This window comes from Podarcis tiliguerta (assembly GCF_965153285.1).
Source record: "Podarcis tiliguerta genome assembly, chromosome: Z".
NCBI lineage: Eukaryota > Metazoa > Chordata > Lepidosauria > Squamata > Lacertidae > Podarcis > Podarcis tiliguerta.
The window spans coordinates 25821568-25836408 of record NC_139553.1 but is presented as its reverse complement, the minus strand read 5'-3'; the positions used below and the strand labels follow the sequence as shown (position 1 = coordinate 25836408).

Here is a 14841-nt window from a genome sequence, read left to right as displayed (position 1 = left end):
AGAAACAAAATTACAAAAATGTGAACATGAGGAATGATTTGCAGGACACAAAAAGAAGCAGAGATGCTTCCTTTACATCCTATTGCTTACATGTATTTATTTTTCACCACTTTTAAGTATTTTGCATATCCAATCTAGCTGAGAAGGCTATTTTCAAAAGAGTTTGTTATTATGACATATTAGAATTCTATGAATGAACCAAAAGGACTGTTCTGTATTATCCTTTCTTACCTCTCCCCAAAGTCACTTTTACTTACGCACAGTCACACACTGTTGCTTGAGGTATTCCAAGTTTATCTGCCATAGGGCACTTCTGCACCCTTTCAGAACCCTCTATAAATGAAATGAAACCACGTTTTGCCATTGGTTTGCTGTGCAAAGCAGGGCCAGTAAAGGGTGTAGCCTGGGGAAGGTTCAGGGGTGCCCTGGGCCTCATGTTCCCCACAGCATTCTGTAAATGTCAGAACCACCAGCGGGGCTTCCCCACAGAGCTCAAGGCCCTGGGTGCTAAATAATGGGTGACTGTACATGATGATTGATCCCATGAAGGTTAAATAATGACTCACAACCCTGTGTAGTCTCAGCTCACAGCTCAAAAAGATTTTCCAGGAGGTTTTTAACCCTGAACTTGACATGTGTCAGAAACAGGCAGAAGTCCTCACAAGACGGAACACCACACCCAAACAGCCAACTCATGGTGATTTCACCACAACACCACCATATCAATGCAGCAGTCCCATTTTTAGTGCCACCCATAAAACAGAGGATTCCTTCACTGAATAATACAGGGTGCTACACTAGTGTTCTTTGTAACATCAGAGGTAAACAGCAACACCAACGCAACCAGCACAGCAGCCGCCCTCAGAGAGGAACAGACTTTATAAACAAGTAATAGCAAATCAAGTGCTCGTTTTGTATAACTAAATCAACAGAAAAAGGAAGTAAACAAAGAGGTATTCTGAGTAAAGAGCACAACTCAAGAGAGTATTTGGATCATTAACCTTTAAAGCAGTTAGTGGCATTTAACAGAGCCTGCTAGCGCAGGTTTCAGTTCTTTAAAAAGAACATTACAAATTATGCAGCTAAATGCCCACCTACAACTCTAGATTGAAGCTGCTCCATTTCGACAAAAGAAATTCTCCTTCAGGATCAAGGTGACTTTTTAAAGTGTTTGGGCAGGCTTTTTTTTAATTATTATTTGAGCTGTACTACAAATTCACAACATCCTGATTCAGATTAACTCATATTGATGACAACTCACAGTCACCGAAGAGGCCATATATCTTAGGCCCATCTAAGTTCAGTATGGTTTATATCTGTCTTCTCCAAGCTGGGGTCCCCCAATTTTGTTAGAGTACAACTCCCAGCATCCTTGACAATTGGCTATACTGATGGAAACTGTAGTCCAAAATATTTGAAGGGCACCAGTTTGGCCTAGAGAAAGAAATCAAACAAATGGGCAGTAATGAAGGGGGTGTGGAGGCAAGCATCTTATTTTTTTTATTAATTGCCAACAACAATTAATCTATCTGCTAGCTGCCTCTTATTTAGTGATCTCTCAAGGATAGAATGATGTATCTTGTTATTCTGTGGATTTATTGTTTTAAAAAGTCATTTTTTTGCCATTTTTGAAAACTGATACCAGGGGCCAAGGGCAATGCAGACCCCTCCGATCTTGCTTGAGTTTGGGGGTTGTTTGTGATTTATATGACCAAACCAATCACACGGTTGGCACATTCCTACTAAATATGATTTTATTTGGCAACATTTGTGATTACTTGATATGTTTTGTACACCATGGAATATATTTTACGCTATTCATTCTTTTTAAACCCTTAAAAAATAATATGGTTATTTTATTATCTTGGTTTTTTTCTCCTCTTGTCTGTTTGAGTATTTTAAGTTGGATATTTTGTTTGTAGCATTTGCAAACCTTTTTTTTTTAGTTATGTTTTAGCAGTGTGCACTGCCCTGGTACTTTCGGATATGGTGGTAAAGTACTTCTATAACAACTAAAATAAATAAATAAACACCAATATTTTATTCCCCCCCAAAAATTGTTTAGAAATACTAATAATCAAGAACCATGAAGAAACAGCTCAGCAACAAAATATCATCATATTTTTCTTTACTTTTCTCTCTCTCTCTTTTTTCAGTTAACAGGCCTTTTTTCAGTCCCCTTTTGTGAACCAAGATTTGCAAATTACAATGCTGCTGCCCACAAGACCATACATTAACCCTGATCTTCATAATTTCTATTTGCGACCTTACCTGCTATTAATATTTTTTTTGAAACTGAAATGTACTTTGTGAGGGGTTTCATAAGAAACCAAGTTACTCCAAACAGTGGTGAACGATTCTGATTTAGTTGGCCTTTGATGACACCAATGTGATGATGACTAAGCTTCTCTGCAATTGCTATCTACCAGCAATCTATGGACAACACGACCTTTTGCAATTATGTGTCGCAAGTCTAGCTGCAACCAGCGAGAAACACACAGTGTCTTTTGGTCTCACACGTGTGCTATCCTCTTCAAAACAGAAAGCAATCATCGTTTTGGAGTTCTCACAATCATTTGTCCTATCATAGACAATTCTCACAGCATTCTAATCTAGACCCTCTCTACCTGCAGACATTCCACAACAAAAGATGCATACAAATCCCCTGGATTAAAACCTCAGATTTCTGAGCAACAATTTGCTTCTTAAAAGAAAAGCTTCAAAGCCTAATCCTCACAAAAAAATTTCCCCTGCCCAAGGCCAGCATGCTTTCCAAATAGGCAGCTGAGGCAGACTGAAATCTGTCATCCACTTTCAGACGGCGGCTTGCTGGGGGGGGGGTACTTATTTCACTGAACAATTGGCAAAAAAAGGATCTTTGAGGTAAAGTTAAATTGTATGCATGTTAATCACAGGTCCACAGTGACCTCCTAGCTCCTTCATAAGCTTTTGCCATTTTGAAATTGGTCCAGAAGGCCACTTATAGTTGAGGGAAAGTCCGCAGAGCTGTTGTTTATCCACAGTCATTTTATTGTGGTCCAAATCTGAGCCCCATATGCATTATATACCTAAAGCAGCATTATACCACTTTAAATGGCCATGGTGTTAATCTAAGATTTAAGAGTCCTGAGCTGTAGTTTGTTAAGGGTGTTGAAGGACCCCCTATTCCCCTCACAGAGCTACAATTCCCACAGCTCTCTGGGAAGACAAGACTCACTGCTAAACCATTCTGGAAATTGTAGCTCTGTGAGGGGTGGTCTCTTAACAACTCTAATCACCCTCAACAAACTATGGTTCCTAGAACTCTCTGGGCAAGTCATTTAATTCTGCTTTAAATGTATAGTGCATATGGCCCCCTGGCTTTTCTGCAAAACCAGCCATACATTTAGCAATTGTAGACACATTCAAGCGTAAAGTGACTTAAGAGGTAAAAATCTGGAGAAAGCAGGCTAGCATATTTTCAGAGCAGGTCAGAGGCTTATCTTCATACCTCCACCTCTGGTATAGATTCTGCTTTCTCCCACCCACCTCAGCTTACCTGATCCTCCTACTGGTGTCATGTGAGTCCTTGTCTTACCATACCTGTGCCTCTGTCTCCTCCAAGACACAGATATCTCCCAGTACCTAACAAGGAGGTTAGGTAACTGACATCTAAAGATTAAAGATACACTCTGGAGCCTTATCAATGCCATCTTTCCACTGCTATCACAGCCACCATGGTTATGACTCATGTCTAGAGTCGCCAGCTATTAACACTTTGCTCTATCTAGCTATTTCTGGAATTGAGGGGCCCAAATGAGAAAGGCAGCATATTTCTGCCAGTGTAACTATAGAAATCACATCAACAAACAACAGCAAGCTGGTCTTGAGGGTCAAGGAAATAACAAGCTTGAAATAGCTAGTTGTTTAAAAAAAGAAAAGAAAATACCCCTCATTGCATTAATGATACGAGGAAGAGAAAAATCCCACAATAATATCAGGTACAAGGAACATGGCTGTACTATGTAAAACATGCAATATAGTGTGGTCAGTGTATCTGGTCAATAATCAACACCCCCCTGCCCCCCCCCCAAGCCTCAGATTCCATAACCAGGAATATTTTTCCTTTCATCCTGCTCCTCTTGGACCAAGCTGGAGTTACTAATATGCAAGAGACATCAATGTTTGTAACCTGCTTTAAAAAACAAAAGAAGACTAATATGCTCTGTATGTGCTATTATTCTAACCCAAGGCTAAATCCTTGCATTAACAAGAAACATGGTGCTACTTCAGATATAATCCCTTACTTATATAGTATTAATTGTTAGGATTATTCTATGTACTTAGGGATTATTTGAGTAAGTGGTTTATAACATTTCTTAATTAAACAATTAAAAATAAAACACTGTGGTAAGAGGCAAAAATGTCCCATTTTCAAAATTTGTATTAATCACATCATTTTCAAATATGGAAATACCAGCTTTCAATATTCTATCTGTTGTGGAAATGCTGTAACAATTTTCACAGCCTGGACACTGAGCAAGACCTAAGCATTACTGTACATGTTTTACATGTATAGTCAATTATTTAGACTACCGATGGGAAATCTTTCGCCCTCCAGATAATTCTGGAATACAACTCCCATCGTCTTTGGCCAATGACCACGCTGGCCGGGACTGATAGATATTGGGGTTTAACAACATTTGGCAGACCAAAGGTTCCTCACCCCATGTTTAGAGCCTTTCAGTATCATATGCGATATAGAAATAAAAAAAGATATATTTATTTCTGCTTACTCACACAAGGACTTGCCAAGAGAACATTTATCAACACATTCATACATAGAAACAACATTCAGCTACTTTGAAAAATCCCTCCTGTTGCTTTCTGTAAATTTGCTACCCGGCATAAATAAATAAAGTATAGAATAGAACAGAACAGAATGCTAAGAGTTAAAACAAACCCTCTCATTAATTACGAAGCATAAGTATCTGGAATAAACCCCCAATAAGCTGTTTCATTTTTAAAGCAAAAAAAGATACATAGGTCTGTGGAGAGTTTTGGTATGTAATAGCTTTCTGCTAAGAAATCTGCTATTCTGAAGCTTACTGCAGAATATTTTAAAGTATATTTATCTAGGTTTTGTGGGTGTTCTTTTTAGTTTTTCACAGGGTTGTGTAATACAATATACATCAGCTCTCAGCTCCTCCCTAAATTTGCCACTGTTATATCTGATAGGCTTTATTTGAGGGAGGCAGAAATTCAATAGGAAAAGCTTTCTTTCACACTTCCACATCTGAGAAAGACCTTTGCCTCTTGAATTTGTCTTACATGCAAAGGACTGAAGGGAAATAATTTGAAATTCTTTGAACTCTGTTCAAAGTGACTCCAGCTGAGATGTGATAGGCCCGTTGCCTTGGACCCTCCCAACAGCCCTTGCCTCAGGATGCAGGCACGTCAACAAGCACTTCTTGGAACCGTTAGTACAGACTTCCATGGAAGTGCTTTTGCTGTAACAATTGATAAAATGATGCTGAAAGGGAGGGGGGTGTTGTTGCTTCCTCGGAACTCCTCCTTCAGAAGCCAATACTTCCAAATAATTTACTCTTAAAATTGCTGTCTCACTCAGATTCATTTCTGATAAGCTCCCTCTGAACTTTTCTTCTTTCTCTACATCTGCATGGGCTGCATTACGTTGCTACAGAAACTCTTAAAAGAGTTCCCTTCTGGACACAATAATGACTGCAGAAAATGGAATATATATATATATATATATATATATATATATATATATATATATATATGAATGACATCATGGCCTATTTGTTTAAACAAACCAAGCACAAAGCATTACTGGATTTTGTACTTATCAGAACTGAACACTGGAGAAGGGTGTCAACTCAAACATAGGTCGTAGGAAGATCTCTCCAGCCACAGCTGGGAAAGATTCCTGTCTCAAACTCGGGACAGCCACTGCCAGGAAGTGCTGACGATACTGGGCTAGATGGGCCAATGGTGTGACTTGGTATGGAGCAGTTTCTTAATGTTCCTAGAAATAAAGAATAAAGAACAAGCAGCAAAAGGGAGGGCAACCACACACTCTCAAAATGGATGTCTGAAGCTAATTTTACTGTGGACATCACTTTGGCCGTGAACAGTTACTTCTGTTATTGAACTTTCCATCCAAGAATCTTTGTTTCTGGATACTATCAAAGGGGGTGGAGGGAGAGAAACAATGGATGATATCCAACATTAGTCATGCTCAGAATATACCCAATGGGTCTGTTCTACCTATGACTCAGCTGGATATCACCCAATGCTCCAGTAATTATTTTGTTGGGTTTCTCTCTCTCTCTCTCTCTCTCTCTCTCACACACACACACACACACACACACAGCATCCTAAACAGGATATGAATTCAGATAAGAACAATGAAGTCCTCTTAATTTTTTTTATATATACACACACACACACACACACACACACACGGCTTTCTTGTTCTACAATTTAATTTTGCTTTTGTAAAGTGAATGGCAATAGAGCAGGTCTTTGTTTTTAAAAAAATACACCAAACCCACAATAAGATACTTGTTGTGTGCAACTAACCACAACCATCAAAAGGAAATGGGCTGCAGTTTTCAACACCTGTGGTTGGAAAACAAAATGACCAGCTGGCAATAGGAGAAAAGGGTTTTAAAAGTGAACAGATTTGGGGAGACCAAGCTGTAGTTGTTTTAATGGTGCTTATAGATTTCTCTTAAAGCAGAGATTCCCCCGCAAAATTGAAAATTGCTGGGGGTCTTGACAGACCACTTAATCATTTTTGTGCCTGTTGTAGCAATTGTAATGTGCTGTGCTTGATGCTGCATGATTTTTAAATGTATTTTGTTGTTTCTTTAATTTCTTACGGAATTCAAATTGCAATACAACACAAACAGGACAAGAAATAAATGAATCAACACAAATACAGTTAAAATCAATATGAATACTTAATAATGGATGTGCCATTTCCTGTCTTCAGCCACAGATCCAAAGACACACCAAGGGCCATGAATGAAGCTTGTAGCCTAACTTGGATGGTTTTGAAGATTAACTTGGGGGAAAGACAGCAGACTCAGCTATACAGCTGCAAATAAAATGTTTTATGTGTGTCTTAAGTACAATATACAATGTGACACTAGATAGTGATGGTGAGCCTTATGGAAAATTCAAAACATTTTTAAAAACATTTTTTTAAAAAAGCATTTTCAAAGCAGTTTTAATATGTGGCTAGATTTCACCTGTTATAAGAAAGTGAAACAACTCATTTAGTTATATTTTTAGTAAATTTGAATGTAAGTATCTTAAATGACTCTAGCTCCTCCATCTGAGAGAGGATTAAGCAAAGGTTGAGATGCTTTTGAGGCCTCCCATGGTGTAAAGTAATTGTTGCCTACTATTATTTGGCCCTGGTCCAGGAACAGGGATCCATGCACAGAAACAAGGATTTGCACAATGATTTTTCCAAGCAGCCTGCAATTGAGGGAAGGCCCCCTGTATCTTGAATCACAGAGGGATGGGTCTCAGCTGTAGGGCACCTGCAATATGCACAGATCACTGATCAATAACAGCAGCTCTCTGACGGTGCTGATCATGTCAGGCTGAGGGAGGACTGGAGGAGGGAAGCTGAACTACTCATTTTCTGAGTGGATGATCAATATTGTCAGAGATGACAGAGCTGATCTGTACAGTGGCACGGAACAGAATGAGAGACTTTTATGACCCGGATATGGTAAAAATCTATTTTAAATACATTGATTGAGAGCATTCCCAGGGCTGGTGTCAGGGCAGGCATTGTTGGGCAGCTGCTGAGGCCCCCATGGGGGAGCACTGCAACCCCCAGAGCCCCCTGGTCCTGCTCTTCTCCTTTGCACCATTACTACTGGCTTACCAGTCCTCTCTGAGCATTCAAGAGCTAATACAGATTGGACAAGTGAACAGACTGCAGTGACAGGAGGTGAGCCCATGCAGGGAAATGCCTAAGCATCCCCCAAGCCTGAGGGACCCCCAAAACTGCATCAGCCCCTGAGATCCTCCCCCACACTTTGTAACCAGCTTGCTCTTTAAATTGACAATCACAGCTGAACTGGGCAGAAACAAACTCTTGTTAGGGACATAGGAAGAACCCTGTGGAATCAAGCCAAAGGCTCATTTGGTCCAGAATCTTGATTTCCCCAAGGATGACCCAGATGCTTCTGGGAATCCTGCAAGCAGGCCTGAGTACAACAGTAATTGTCCCCACTTCTGACTCCTCCCAGCAACTGATATTCAGAGGCACATTACCTTCAACAGTGGAGGAAAAGCAAACTTATGGTGGGTAGGAGCCATCAAAAGTCTGATCCTCAATGGATTGTAATTGTCTTTTACAGCTGATGGCCATCCAGCGACAGCTAATTCCACACATCTAGCTATCTACTGCATAAAGAAATACTTGGTTTTGTCTGGACTGAACCTTTCAGTATTCAGCTTCATTAAAGGTCCAGAAGTGCTAGTGTTATGAGAAAAAGGGAGAGAGAGAGAAAATATCTCTAACCTCTTTCTCCACACGATGCACTACGTTCTTGCATTCCTCGTGATTCTACTTTGAGAACGTTTTACAGTATAAAGCTTCACGCTGGTATAATCACTACCGCAGTCTTCTGCTTTGAATTTTACCACATAAAAGGTTTTCACTTTGATCATCATCCAGTTTTGGTGACAATATACGTCAGGGTATATTAAAAGACTGTGGTTGTGTGTGTGGCTGTGTTGTTTCTTTCAAAAATAGGAAGTTAAGCAGGGAAAGCTACTTGTGAGTCGTTAATTTCAAAGTCTGTAGCACTCACATCTTTCAAAATGGGGATTTGACCGTTTTTTGTCCCTCACTTTTTAGCCAGCTAATAGACTGACATGATAGACAACTCACGAACACAAAATACTTGGAAATGTTTCCACCCGTTCTATCTGATTTACTAGAAAATAAAAAGCCACAAGATAGTTTAGAGATTATTATTCACTTGACTGCTTTCAGAGTGTCTGGCCTTACTGATACTTTGATCCAAGTGCTTCCCGCCCCGGGGGGGTGGGGGTTGCAGGAGATTATAAGTACATATATACACATATAAATTTATACAGCGGAAGGTAAAGTATTTACACCCTCGCATAGGCCACATATGCACTATACACATAAATAACTACTTAAACTATGGTTTAAGAGCCAGGTCAGCCCCCAAGAATGCTGGGAACTGCTAAAAGTGCTGCGAGTTATTAGAAGACCCCTATTCCCCTCACAGAACTGCAAAGAATTGATTGCTAACCACTTGGGTGACTGTGGCTCTGTGTATTGGGGAGGGGGTCTCCTAACAACTCAGAGCACCCTTAACTAACTACACCCTTCTTTAGAGAAAGCCATGACTCTTTAAAGTGGCATAATGCTTTAAATGTATAGTGTGGATGCATGCCAGGGAGATTTTTTCTCTCTCCAAATATGCTTTGTTAGACCTTCTTTCCTTCACTTACAACAAGGAGGAGAGATGGGAAGCAGTGCCCAGTCCATAACTCATCCTACCCTGAAAACGTTACCATAAAATGACCTTTTAACTTCAAGGTTCTCCACAGCTACTCAACAAATACAAGCAGTAGTTCTCCAGGGTTTCAGACAAAAGATTTTACTAGCACACACCCACCCACCCACCCACGGTAGATGGAGCGGATTGAACCTGGGGATCTTCTGCTTGCAAAGAGGGTGCCCTGCCTCTGAGCTACAGTCTTTTTCCTTCTCAAATCCTGGGGAACTAATGGAGAGAACAAATCCAACAGAGAAATAATCGGGCAACCTGTACGTATTAACAGCATGATTTCTTTTCTGCCGCCATCTAAACAAAGAAACCATATTGATTTATTTCCCAGTAATATCCATGCCTTAATAGCCAAAACAAAGAAATGAACTAGTAAATATCAAAAGTGGGTGTATAATGCACATGGCAATATACCTGCATTATACATGAAGTGCTTTCTATTTTCAAAATAATTTTACTTTCAGATGAGAGATTTAAATCCTTGTAACAATAACAATAAGCATACTGCAGGACCAAAGGATAGCTCCAGCAATATTATTCAGCATTTGTTTATTATCCATGAATGAAATAGTAACTTTATAAGAAAGCATCTTTAAAACTACAGTTGCTAAATATGCTGCTCCTAAAATCTAGAGTTTCATGATCAGACCTGAGGAAAAAGAGGACAGGAATGTCTTAATTTCTAGACAAGATTTTTCTAGTTCAGGCTTCAGGTTTCTATATTCTGTATGTCAGGCATGAGGAACATCCTAAAACCAAAGGGCAAGATTTGGACATGGTCAACCTTCCAGAGGAAAGTAGTCGGGGCCAATAAAACCCCCAAAGACTGCATAAGTAGGGGGGAAACGGGGGAAACCTGGAGTGGGCAAAACAGTTCAACAATGATTCAGCATTCTGGCTGACTGTTGCAGGACAAAAACAATGAGAGGAATACTGAAATGGTAACTTGTAATAGGGCACAGATGGCTAGCATCCTAAAAAACAGCACTCCAATTGTCATGACAAAGGTCCAAATGCCCAAATGAGAATTTAAAGTTTTAATCCAAGCATCTACACTTAAACTTAAGACTATGTTTTAAGGGAAGGATAAACAGCATGAATAGAAACCAAAACTACTTACTTTCGAGACTTCTTTGAACAAGCATCTCTAAAAAAATAAATGTGTAATGTGCTTTACAATCCTCACCTCACCTTTCCTCCCTAAGTAGGTACCTCTTGCAAATGCTGTTTTGATTGGCACCATTCTATAGAAAGGCATCAAGGGTATGAGTTGAGGTAAGATCTGAACTCACAGCCAAAGACTCAGTTTACATGCATACAGTGGCGTAGCTTGGGGGGTGCAGGGGGGGGCCGGCCGCACCGGGCGCAACATCTGGGGTTGGGCGCACTCGCACTCGCAGCTCTCTGCCCCTACCTGGCTCACTCACTCTCTCTCACTGCAGTGCTGGCTGTGCGAATCCGATCCGAGCCGCCAGGTCGCCGCCCACTGTGGAGGGGAGGGTGCCAGGCATGTGGTGCGATGCGGTGCGGTGCGGAGAGAGAGCGAGGGATTATCTGAGGGAGGGACAGTGCAGCGGGGGGGGTGCAAATTACTTGCTTTGCCCCGGGTGCTGACAACCCACGCTATGCCACTGCATGCATAGGTACTGCATAAGGGAAACAGATGGGAATAAACAGCCCCATCACAATGTGGGGTTCAGAAAGTCTCTGTGAGTTAGATAGGGTGGCCATGGGCCCTGCTTTACAGAGGACAGTTCTCTATGTAAAGAGGTCCTCTTGTGTGAAGACCTGTGTAGTCTAAAGTTAAAAGAACTGTAACAAGGGAAAGCAGGAGTCTTGAAACTGGCAACGAACAGTATCTGGATAGCAGATGGAGTAGGCAAACAGATCCCCTTGTCATAATCTTTCCTACTCTGGTATTGTATTTCAGTTCAAACTGCAGTAACTATTTCTAAATTTGCATATGTACATACAAATTTTATGCAAAATTGTACTTTTTGTTTTAGGTGGTGGGGGCACATTTTCTCTTATTTTGGAAATACACAATTGGCCATCCTGGAGATGGATCCAGACTAAACCGGTTTCAGGTGATTCCCGCTGAAATCATTGAAACAAGCTCGTCATGACTTAAGTCATGAAATCAATGGGACTTAAATCATGACTAACTTGTCCCAAGGTACCCAAATTCAACTAACTTAGATCAAGCCCAGTATTTAGTCATTATTCCCATTTGTGTGACAAGAGTTTCCAGAAAACCCAGCAAGGATGCTGAAAGGTGCCATCAAACTATATGCACGGTTGTTTGTTGTTTTAATTCACCTATTGCTCTATCCTCAAGTTTTGATTCCTGAAAAGGAAAGGGGGGGGAGAGAATGGAACCAGAGCATTGCGATGACACAACAGTTCTCCTCTGAAAAGTTAAGCAACTGGGCTTGAATAACTCCATCATTAACTGGCAGGTCAGTGAACATACTTTGGAAGAAATTCCCTAAATTTCATCTCTGGTATTTGCTGACTAATTAGCGGAGGGCTCAATCATATGTTCTCAGAAGCTGAAAGTACAATGCCTCAATCAGCATTCTTACCCTCTGGACCCAAAAAACAAAACAAAACCCAACAACAACCCCTTTCCCGTTCAAGATACACCAGTTCACTTGCTGCTTTTCAAAGCAGCATTTTTATTTTAAAATAACCATGTATTATTTTCCACTATTATACTAATGCAGCTGAAGCTGCATCACCCATGCACAACAGGAAGGTATCAGTAGGCCTGAGGAAACCCTGGATTTGTACAAATCCCCTCCAAGTAGAACTGACAGTATCTTCTCAGCTTTCAGGGTCAATGGATAGTTTTGGGCAGGATTTGACACCCCACCTCCAAAAATACCCATTTTAGGAAAAACCTCACTGAGATCTTATGATGAAGGGCAGTACGTAAGTAAGTAAGTAAGTAAGTAAAGAAATAGTTACAATGCTCGTGTTTCTGTCCCAGTTTCCAACGTTCTTTTTACACTGCATTACCTGATTGCTTTACTAAATTGCATACATGCCAGTGGCTGTGGTGTGTTACAACAGCAGACATAATTGGACATGCACCATACCCTCCCACCCTCTGTGAGAATGTGTGTGTTTGTTCCCCCATGATTCACCAATGAAAACTGCAGGAAAAAAAGTATATGCAAGGACACTGCCCCAAATTTTGCCCCACAATATTCCGGGATAATAGGTTTGCAAACAGATTTATTTTCTGGAAACAATTAACACAGAAATCAGTATTAAGTTTCTTTAAGATTCTGCTAGTTTTTTATGTCATGTGAAAGGTCACATAAAATAAAAATATCAGGAGAGTAAACGTCAGGAAAGCAGAAGAGAGTGCTTTCTGAATGCAGTCCTGGCCTAGGTGCGTTCAGAAGCTGATACACAGCCATGCAACTCAGGATGCTGTCTTGGTGCAGTCCTACCAACTTTGGTGCTCTGAGATGAGTAAACAAAAAGCAGGATGTCATTAGTTCATATTCCTCATATCTGGCAAAGACCTTATCTGGTTGTATCATTCATCTTGGAGATTCAGGATGCAACTGAATGCAAAAAAGGGGGGGATTCATAACCAGAAGCAAAGAAAACCACAACTCCCTGCTGGTTCACTTTTATCTATTTACAGCTCGGAATTCATAATAAATGAATTTCAAAGAAGTTGGATGTGGAAGTGGCCAATTATTTGGAGGGAGGTGTTGTGCAGAACGTGTGGTGTGATAACCTAGTTCATCTCAAAGAAGAAAGAGAAATAGCAGCTGTTCCCTTAAGTGCCTTTGTAAGTCAAGGGTAAAATTAATCCCCTTCAAAGCAAGACAAATTTGTCCTGGATCCTCTTTCAGTTCAAAATGGTGAAGAGTGTGTGCTGGTTTTGCTAAACTCAAATAAAAACTGTTCTGAGTCATGCCATTTAAAGGAAATACAAAATATTTATACATCGCTTGGTTGTTCCAATGTAAAGCGGTTTATAAATTCTTAAATAGATAAATAAAAGCTATCCCTTACAACCTTGCTGCAGGGTTTAAACCATTAATTCCCATGGAAACAATGCACAGTCCACTACACCAGGGAAGTGGAACCTGTGGCCCTCCAGGTGTTATTGGACTCCTGCTCAAGAACAATGGGAGTTGCTGACCAACATCTAGAGGGCCACATGTTCTCCATCTCCATGCCTCACTATAGCTTTAAACTGATTTAATCATCACCTGTCTTCTAGAGATCCTTGGAAATAGTCACCTCCACCACTACCTGGATGAGAGGCAGCTCTAAGTCCTAGAAGGAACTATCAAAGGACCCTGGAGATGTCCCACGCTCTTAGGAGCTTTTCTGATGATGAAGTAGAGTTATTTATCAGATTTGTCAGCAGATTTTGTGACTGTGGGAAAAAGAGGTTGCAACCCCATGAACTGTCGATTAGCATTTACCATTGCTGTCATCCTGGTAACAGATCTTCAGAATTGTAAACTCCTCCATCTGTAAACTCTAGAATTTGCAACAGTTTCTTTCAAATGCCCAAACAGCTGCCTTATGAGCAGCGTAGAGTCCACAGTTTACACTAATTGTGATTCTAGACTGGGTTTGTTTATAACCTCATCTAATCCAGAGGAGTTTATGTAAGACATGAGCAATGAAATATGGGTCATTCACACAATTTATATTGTTTGCCACATATAGAGTTTACTTTAGGAATCACAAGATATGAAAGGCAATTTCCTTACAGCTGAGATTCTCAAGGCGCTTTTTATAAGCAAAGGACTGTACATTTTTCCTCATTAACAATCTTGTGTGGTCAGTTATTTCCACCCTATTTCTACAGATGGGAAGCTGGAGTTTCAGCATGTCAAGATTTGAACCCAGTTTCATAAGAACAACTAAACAACAGAGCATTTCCAGGGCTTCCTGAGAGGGGATGAGGCTAGAGGCGATTCCTCACTCCACACTTAATCCTAACCTTAGCTGTGTAATCATATAACAAGTGCTAGTCTGCTTTTTACAAATCACTTTACAAGATCTGAAGTTCCCAAGCAGAAGGTGCCTAATAGTAGGTGGACCACAATAACTATTTAAAGTGGCATTACACTCTTCCATCAGTTTCATTTTGGCAGCCCATCAACAGTTTTCCTTTTAATATTTGATAGCATTATTAGACTGATTATTAATACGCCAACATGCACTCCCTTTGTTTCAGCTTCTGTGTATAGTGGCTGTAGCAACTATAGTCCTTCCTAAGGTG

At 40.4% G+C, this 14841-nt stretch overlaps 1 protein-coding gene across 5 annotated transcripts in view; it reads right to left on the bottom strand.

The window, feature by feature from the left end:
- GAB3 (GRB2 associated binding protein 3) overlaps positions 1 to 14841 on the bottom strand; it is an 83178-nt gene that overhangs the window by 56843 nt on the left and 11494 nt on the right. The window contains exon 1 of one of the 5 annotated variants that reach the window (XM_083423702.1): positions 3539 to 3719. The exons of 2 other annotated variants lie outside the window; for them this stretch is intronic. Coding sequence is in view for 2 of the 3 variants with exons in the window: in XM_083423699.1 (XP_083279825.1) it covers positions 567 to 635 (69 nt within the window). In the remaining variant the exon portion in view is untranslated. Of the gene's footprint in view, positions 1 to 566; positions 1130 to 1261; positions 1477 to 3538; positions 3720 to 14841 lie in introns of those variants that run through there. 2 more of the 5 variants (XM_083423700.1, XM_083423699.1) reach the window with 2 other exon arrangements.